We start from the raw sequence: 8635 nt of genomic DNA, 5'->3' as shown, positions 1-8635 counted from the left end.
CACACACACACACACACACACACATACACACACACACACACACACACACACACACACACACACACACACACACACACACACACACACACACACACACACACACACACTGTTAGTCCCACAACGCCCTTTGCTGGGGGCATATTCATTACAACAGACACCTATACACTCCCTAACCCTAACCCTAACCCTACTGTTTATTTGTAGATATCTCCTAAAGCCTACAAATAAAGTGTGAAATGTGGGCTGCCTGTTACATATATTATTGAGCGATATATATTATACAAACTGTTCTGTTTCTGCACTGACCTCAGCAGCTGTTCTCACTGTAAATATCGCGTCACAATGAAAGCAGTTGTATTAAAAAAATATATAGCTTAACATCCAGGGGAGATGTAATTAGTGAGTAAACAAACGGTAAAGGGCAGAAAGTCTGATGCACATTTTATCATCTCAAATAACTTATAATCACAACGGGAACAGTTTGCAGAGCTTTGCTTCGTTGGCATAAGTCCAGCCATGCGTCACGCCTCTTTTAAACATCACTGTTGGCTGAAATCGACTCCGGAGGATACATCCCTCGGTTATAGCTCCTCCAGAGAGACTCCTCTCTCCTCTCTCCTCTACATCGTTGTACCCTCGGTTATAGCTCCTCCAGAGAGACTCCTCGAAAATCGATCCTCGACGAGCCTTTAGAGAAATTTGTTTTCCTTCGAGACGGCGCGCCAACATATTTCAAATTGCCTTCCATAAGCCCTGCCCCCCAGGAAGTCGGCCATTTTGAAAAATTTGCGTTTTTCAGCCATTTTAAGCACATTCTTGCGAACTCCTCCTAGGGGAATGATCGGAAAAATTCCAATCCAGGACAAGTTCAGCCCCTATCCAATATGATACTTAATTGCGAAGCACATTTTTGAAAAATCACTCGTGGAGGTCGTAAGCTAACAGCGAATACACCATTTTTGACGATTTACATGGCGCAAATTGCTGCAAACTGCTCGCATATAGTTTTTCCGATATTCACAAAACGCTGTATACACATTGCTATTATGATTGCACACATATTTCAAATTGCTTTTCATTAGCCCCATCCCCCAGAAAGCTGGCCATTTTGAAAAATGGGTGTTTTTCATGCATTTTAAGCACATTTGTGCTAATTCGTCATAGGGAAATGATTGGAAAAATTCCAATTTAGGGCAACCTAAGCACATATCCAATGTGATGCTACATTGCGAAGGAATAGTCGATCGCTTGAACATGGAGCTCGTAAGCTAATGGAGAATGTACAATTTTTGACCATTTATATGTCACATACTGACACACTCCTCTCTCCTCTAAATCAGTGTATCCTCGGTCACGGCTCCTCCAGACAGCCCCCTCGATAATCGATCCTCGACGAGCCTTTAGAGAAAGTAGTTTTCCTTCCAGACGGCGCGCCGACATGGACCTGGGAGTCTGGGACGCGAAATTAGAGAAATGACAAACGGCTCATTTCCGAGGACTCGCGCGCGTCTGCTTGACGCCGGGACGACCGGCCGCCCTCCCCGACAGGCGCACGGACGCGAGGGCCCGCTCATCACTGCGCGCACAAGTGCGACCGCAGTTTTAATTAATGTTGTATTTTTCCAAAAAAGACAAAAGTTTGCATATACTTTGTTCAAATATGCTGTTTTAATTTAATGTTGGATTAGTGTTGAAAAAGAAAACCTACTCCTTAAGCCAGGTTAAGACATAATGAAAGCACACAGGGAAGGTTGTATTCTACTCAACATCAAACATGATAGGAGGAAATGTGATCTAGCATTTAACTCCTACAACTGAGTTTAGTTAATTGATTTTATGTACTGTATTCATGCTTATAACCCACAGATCTTCTTATTCCCGTTATTTCCTCATTAGATATCACCATCTGCTGCTCAGTAAATCCTGGGAAATCATAAAAGGAATTCCTCAGGGCTGATGTTACATTTTCATTAAATATTTTCTGTACATGCTCTGTGGTATTCAGCAGTATGTGTAAATAAAAAATGATATGGGTATGCATGTTCTTTACAACACTACCTGCTTATGTAAAATAATTAAACATACTAAATCCAAATATTTTCTTATACAGTAAATGCTTATGTTTATAAGGTTTCAATCTGGTCTCTTTCACGCTCTTTCTCTCTCTCTGACTCATCGCCACGTATTCAGTTAATCTTGATGACACATGCATGCTTAAACTATCTGCCTCCCACACACACAGGCTTTCAGGTCCAAACAAACACAAAGAGAGAACATGTCCAACATATGCGGAGATGAGGAACAGCTGGAGCTAAAACATGATGGCCTCGTTGCTCTCTGTGTTTATTCTGGAAGTATTTGAGCAAAGCAGTTCAGCAGAAAGTTCCTCCCTGCAGTCCAGGCCGTAATCACTCTGCTCACATCCACGCTGGATTAGAGATACTGTTCACTGCTTGCTTTCTACTTGTGCTGAGAGTCCGATAAAGCAAGTGTTGAATGCTGCCCTTCAGACGAGTTATACAGCGTGAAGAGATAATTAGACGTGGTATGAATGCACACAATGTCAATGGGATTGGAAATATTACCAGATGCATTTTTGCAAAGGCAGCATAAAGTAATGCAATTACATATCGGATCTGGTTTAAGTTGTTTCTGTTTGAGCTTAATTTCAGTTCTTTTCAGACGATTAGCCAGTAAATGCAAAGAGAAAGGAGAAACTCCACTGGATGATAATAATACTACTTTTATGATACGCTTTCAAGCTGGCATAGCTCGTATCACAGGAAATGTCTGTCAAATCCCAGCCAGGCAACAGGCCCATAGATCCATGTAGCCAACAAACAGACTCCACGAGTACATTTAACACAAATAAAGCAAGACATTTTTCTCCTTGACTGATCGATCATAACAATAGTATTATAACTAGTGCTGTCAATCTTTAAAATGTAATCATTTGTGACAAATTCTGATTTAAAATGTTACGAAAACTGGCACATGCTTCGTTAAAATGCCCTTTTCTCAGTTATTCATCATCTGTCTGCAGCAGTTATGGTGGAGGTAGTGATGGGTCTTACTGGTGTCCAGTGGTCTCAAGTCAATACATGTGTCTTGTTCTTTCGCTATCTTTACCTTTTTAAATCCATGGGATTCATAGTAAACATCTAGGCTGCTAGTACAGGAACAACATCGGGTCAAACTTGGTGATGTGATTGATTTGTGTAATTGTTTTAAACTTAATTGTGAGCATTAATGTCACATGGAGATCCAAGCAAGAAGAAATCACACCACTCTTGTCCAGCTCCACTTCTTCCTTCCTTCCTTCCTTCCTCCTTCCCTCCCTTTCCCCCCCTCACCTTCAGAGGGGTTCTGCAGCACCAGGGTTTCCAGCTCGGACCACTCTGTGTTGAGCCTCTTCATCAGTTTGTAGGCGTTCACAGGGTGGGCCAGGTATCCCTCTGGGTCTGAGGTGGACAATCTGGTCAGAGCATCCAGTTTGTTGGCCCAGCTATGAGACAGACAGACAAGATGTTGGATTCTTTACCTCTGATATATGTAATCATGTATAACCACAGAGTCCGCCTCCTCTCTCCCCCACCAGTCATCCTCCCATCAATCATCTCACCTCCTCTCACGGTCATCTTCAATTGAGGAGGGGCTGATTCCAAGTTTGGGAATCACCAAAGTAATCTATCAAACTGAGTTTAAATGCAGTATATCAGCTCGTCACTGTAAATGCTATCCATATTGGTCTTTACTCGTGTTATGTCGACAAACCGAGATACTGTTTAATAATGTTGGAAAATAACCTTTTTTATGGATTACAGCGTCAAATTCATCTCAAGTTATTCCGCATATTATACATATAAATCAAATCTATTCAGCAACAGTCATAACACTAACACATCTGTATATCTTCATATCTGTTCAGCAAGAGATTTGTTAATAATTAAAGTCTTTAGTGGTTTTCTAACTTGGATTACCCTACCATGTTACATCATGTTCTCTTATGTTCCACTGGTTTCATCTTTGACTATGTGTTTTGTTTTATAAGCCCATCGTAAATGTTTTATTTTGAATCTAAATCTGGGAAGTAAATAAATAGTAATCTGAAACTCAGTCAACTGTAGTGGGAAACAAAGTAAACCTATTTCCTTAAAGGTAGTATTGTACAAGCATAAATGAATGGCATAAAGGAGCTTAACATGGAAATAATCTAACAAACAACAATTCTTTTTTTTTTTATTGTAATCCAGTACAGTACTTGAGCAACTCATTTAGTTGTTATTTGGGTTGTTGTCAAGTAACAGGGTTTAAGTATACCTTTTGATGGCAGAAAGTTTGGACTCCTCTGCTTTTATGTATTCACCCAGAGACTGGACCAACTCTTTCTCCATGTAGATCAGGTCCGTCATTTGGCCTGCAGAGAGAGAGAGAGAGAGAGAGAGAGAGAGAGAGAGAGAGAGAGAGAGAGAGAGAGAGAGAGAGAAGGTGAGTGTGAGGTGTCACTAGAGATAACATCAGCATCACCCTCTGTATTTACTTACATTTGTTTAAATTACAATCTTTTTTCCTTGCAAATCCCAAGCACACATGAGCCCATGCAGGAGATGAACCTGAACTTTACAGACTGCATGTTAACCGAAGTTAAAATAAATGCTCAGCCACAAACAGCTTTCAATTGTATAGAATTACTCAGCAAACTACAGCCAGGCATTCCTCATTGAGCCTTTGAGTGGAGAGTGTAAGTAGCATCTAAAACACTTCCATGAAAACACTGAGCCATCGTAAATATACATGGGGTTGCCAGGGAGGAGGAATAAGGAAACACTTTCATCGCTTCTGAATCAAAGGTATTCAAATGACTAATACAATGAGCAATGTATACATAGCATATGTGCAGTTTTTATAAATCACTGATCCGCTCACATACTAGATATAGGAATGAATTGGACAAAGGAAACATTTTGGGGGATATTTGCGTGATTGTATTATTGTTTATTGTAAAAGGTGGAGAAAGAGATTTATATTGGACCAGCATAAACCATTCTGATGTTTTTTCTGTTTACAAATTCTATTTAAGGCGTAAGTGGACCACAAGGATTTCTCTTAAAAGTTTTTTCAGTTTTATTCAAAATAAATGCAGACTTAACGGGCCTCTTCACCACATCCTCCTTCTAAAGACGTTTTTTATGGGAAAGTGAAGACATGCATTCCTGAGCTGCTGATGCCCCTCTTCAGGAAAACAGTCAATCAAACTATTATGATTATGACTATTAGAACGTTTTTTTTTCAAATAACTAAAATGAGATGATGTGCATCCGAATTAAATGGGACGGAAAAAATGTGACATAATTACATAAAAAAGCTTAAAGCGGAAACGCAACCAAAAACTTATTTTTTTTTATTTTTTTAATCACCATGGGAGTAGAGTATTGCTTTCATGGAAACATGCATGTTATTATCAGCCTTCTAAGGTCAATATACATATTTATAGCTAAGTACCACAATGTCACCTTTTAAATGAAAAGCATTATTGTAATAATTGGAATTTTGACACACTAATAATAATAACTTGGATCTACATAGCGCCTTTCAAGGAACCCAAGGAAGCTTTACAATAGGACGAGGGGCCGGGGGGGGGGAGGGGGGGACAAAAAGGAAAACAGTCACACAACAGGGGCGAGGAAATAAGATGATAAAAAACAGATTGAACAAAGGGTAGAGTAGAAAGTTAACTGAGGCTGAAGGCCTTGACTAACAGATGTATTTTGAGCGCTTTTTTGAAAATATCCACAGGGTCAGCAATCCTGATTTCAAGGGGGAGGGAGTTCCAGGGGTTGGGGGTTGCAACACTGAAAGCTCTGTTGTCAAAGGTTTTTAGTTTGGTGCGGGGGAGGGACCTGAATCAGAGGACCGCAGATGTCAGGAGGGGGTGTAGGTGGGCAGGAGGTCGGTGAGGAATGAAGGGGGCTAGTTCAAGGAGAGATTTGTAGGTGAGGAGGAGGAGTTTGTAGAGGATGTGGGACTTGACCTGGAGCCAGAGGAGGGGACGGAGGGTAGGGGGGATGTGCTGCCGGGGCTTCGTGTAGTCCAGACGAGAGGTGATTTGAGGCGTGAATAAGTGTTTCTGCTTCTGGGTCGGGAAGTGAGGGCCGTAGTCTTGATATGTTTTGAGGTGAAACAAGGCAGATTTTGTTATGGACCGGATGTGGGAGTTGAAAGAACGGGTGGGGCCCATAATAACACCCACACTGAGTTAAGAGACTCCCCTAATTGACCAAAGGAAATATGGAAGGAGAATAATTGTACATTTCAACATAACAATCAAAACCTACTTATGGAAGTGAAGATCTCTGCCTGTGTTGTCCAGCAGCAGCAGAGCAGAGCCCAGAGGACGAAAGACAGGAACTTCCTCATTCTGTCTCTTTCTATACCTTGCAGGGACAAACAGAATCACATCCTGTCACAAAAGATTCACACAATTCAAGCTCATTTTCCTGTTACAACTATAAAGCATTAGCCATTTTGACTCCCTATAGTTCTATAGATAGGGTTTGGCATATTATAGTCCTATTATTCTCAATCACCACATTCAACAGAAGCTGTGGAAAAATCCAACCGTTTCTCTTCTTAATATTCCGTTTCTTTATTTTTAAACAAATGATACCACATCACCTTCTAATTCTTGCAGTTAACTTTTCCCCGAGTCAACAGTTCATAGCAGTGATGGTGTGTTTCCGAATGAGATGATTGTCCCACATTAGTCAACGTTTCCATTATGTTTCCTGAAAGTGAGTCACTACTTCTTCTGGGAGGCATGTTGTCATAGTAACCTCCTGGACCAGTTCTCCTTTAAAAGAGTTTAATAAAGGACGATGTGGGGAAATAATTACATTTTCAGGAAGTATGTCTAGGTTTCACATAAGAGACAGAACCATATAGGAACAAAAAAGGAATAAGGCCAATGTACAAACATCTGGTTCAGGTAAGGTCAGTAGAAGTTAATTTCCCTTTTTTTGTTTCCACGCAGGAGTTCAACCAAGGTCGAATTGTCATGACTAAGGCCATAACTTTATAAATCTCTGTCTACTTTGATTAGATTAGACTTTATTGTTATTGCACAAACAAAGCTAGCTCTTCAGATACTTCATTCTTCACTTTGTTAACCAGCAAGTCACTAACTGTGTCAAAACGTGTGTAACATACCCAGCAAATGTATAATAGAATAAACAAGCTACATGGTTGATATGGAGCAGACAGCCCTAGTTCAAACAGCTGTATAAAGTCGGTTGTTTCAAAGGATAGAAGCAACATTCACTTTGTGGACTTTCAGCTGCTGAAGAGCCAACTACAGAGCTAGATTTGAAAAAGCTGGACTGAACAATGATGTATCACCTGGCAGAAAGTCTCTGCTCACAGTCCAGCCCTCAAACCAGCTGTGTTTGTGATCTAAGAGGGGAAAGTGACACTGCTCCACTTTCTTCTCTTGGATTTAGTCTAATCCTGCATCACCACATCACTTCTCACTAATGACTGTTTACTGCTGACTTCGTAAAGTGTGCACATACACATAAAACCATACTTCCCCATGTAGGACTACACACACACATACTTCTGTCTACACCGCTATCTTATCAAAGGCTTAGCGAGACGGGGGTTCTGAAGCAGAAAAGTGGCACCTTCATTTTAAGTGTGGCAATAGCTTTGAGAGGAATCTGCTTCAGGAGAAAAGACATCATTTCCCCTTCATGACACCCAAATACAAAGTGACTTTTTATTGTTGCAGATCATATAAGATCGCATAAGACAGAAACTTATTTTAAGCCTTAAGCCAAAAGACGCTAAGAGATCACAGTGTTTCCCACAGATCTGAAATATACTTGGGGGGGTGGTGGTAGCGCTTGTTAGCAGACCCTTCACGCGATGGCAGAGCAAACAGGTACAGGCAGGGCCCATGGTGATAGCTCTATAGTTTAAATCTACTACCCACACATAAACATATGGAAATGGGTTACTATTTTAAAAAATAAACGTATTTAGGAAGCTATCAATGTGATTTTAAGTGGGGGTTGACCTCAAATCCTCTAGGGGGGTCCGGGGGCATGTTCCCCCAGTAAGATTGTTTTTTTAATTTTGGAGTTAAATGCATCAATCTGGTGCATTTTGAGGGGGAAATAAAGAGACTAGATCTATGGAAACGCCTATATGAAACAGAACTGTATACATTTAAATAATCATAAAATCATGGCCATAACCAATAACATACCATTTCCAATATGAAAAAAACACTGAAACTTGTTTATTAATTTATTTTTGGTTCATTTATAGTTGTGAGTGTGTCTGTGCTCCTGAATCAGCCTCTCCTGTCTCTCTCCTCTCCTCCCTTCTCCTCTTTGAGGCAGCAGCAAAGACTAGTTTTTAGCTCTCAACAAGTTTTAAAAGTGTATCTTACCTTTTTTCACCTAGTTAACTTTTTATTTATTTATTCATGCATATTTTACTAATTACATTACATTTCATTTAGCTGACGCTTTTATCCAAAGCGACTTATAATGACCGATTACAGGGACATTCTCCCTGGAGTAACTAAAGGCTAAGTGCCTTACTCAAGGGCACACTAGTGGTGGTGTTCCTG

The 8635-nt window shown here is 40.5% G+C and overlaps 1 protein-coding gene across 1 annotated transcript in view; it reads right to left on the bottom strand.

Moving 5' to 3' along the window:
* LOC104943317 (prolyl 4-hydroxylase subunit alpha-2-like) overlaps positions 1-6430 on the bottom strand; it is a 21778-nt gene extending 15348 nt beyond the window's left edge. The window contains exons 1-3 of the mRNA XM_010768676.1: positions 6336-6430; positions 4321-4417; positions 3286-3505 (exon numbers count right to left, since the gene is read on the bottom strand). Coding sequence (XP_010766978.1) covers positions 3286-3505; positions 4321-4417; positions 6336-6417 — 399 coding nt within the window. The 5' untranslated portion in view covers positions 6418-6430. The remainder of the gene's footprint in view (positions 1-3285; positions 3506-4320; positions 4418-6335) is intronic.
* Between the last annotated feature and the right edge of the window lie 2205 nt (positions 6431-8635).

Source organism: Notothenia coriiceps, unplaced genomic scaffold, assembly GCF_000735185.1.
Source record: "Notothenia coriiceps isolate Sejong01 unplaced genomic scaffold, NC01 NC01_scaffold00005928, whole genome shotgun sequence".
NCBI classification, from domain to species: domain Eukaryota; kingdom Metazoa; phylum Chordata; class Actinopteri; order Perciformes; family Nototheniidae; genus Notothenia; species Notothenia coriiceps.
Note: the sequence above shows the minus strand (reverse complement) of the source record. Positions and strands in the feature narration are given on the sequence as shown.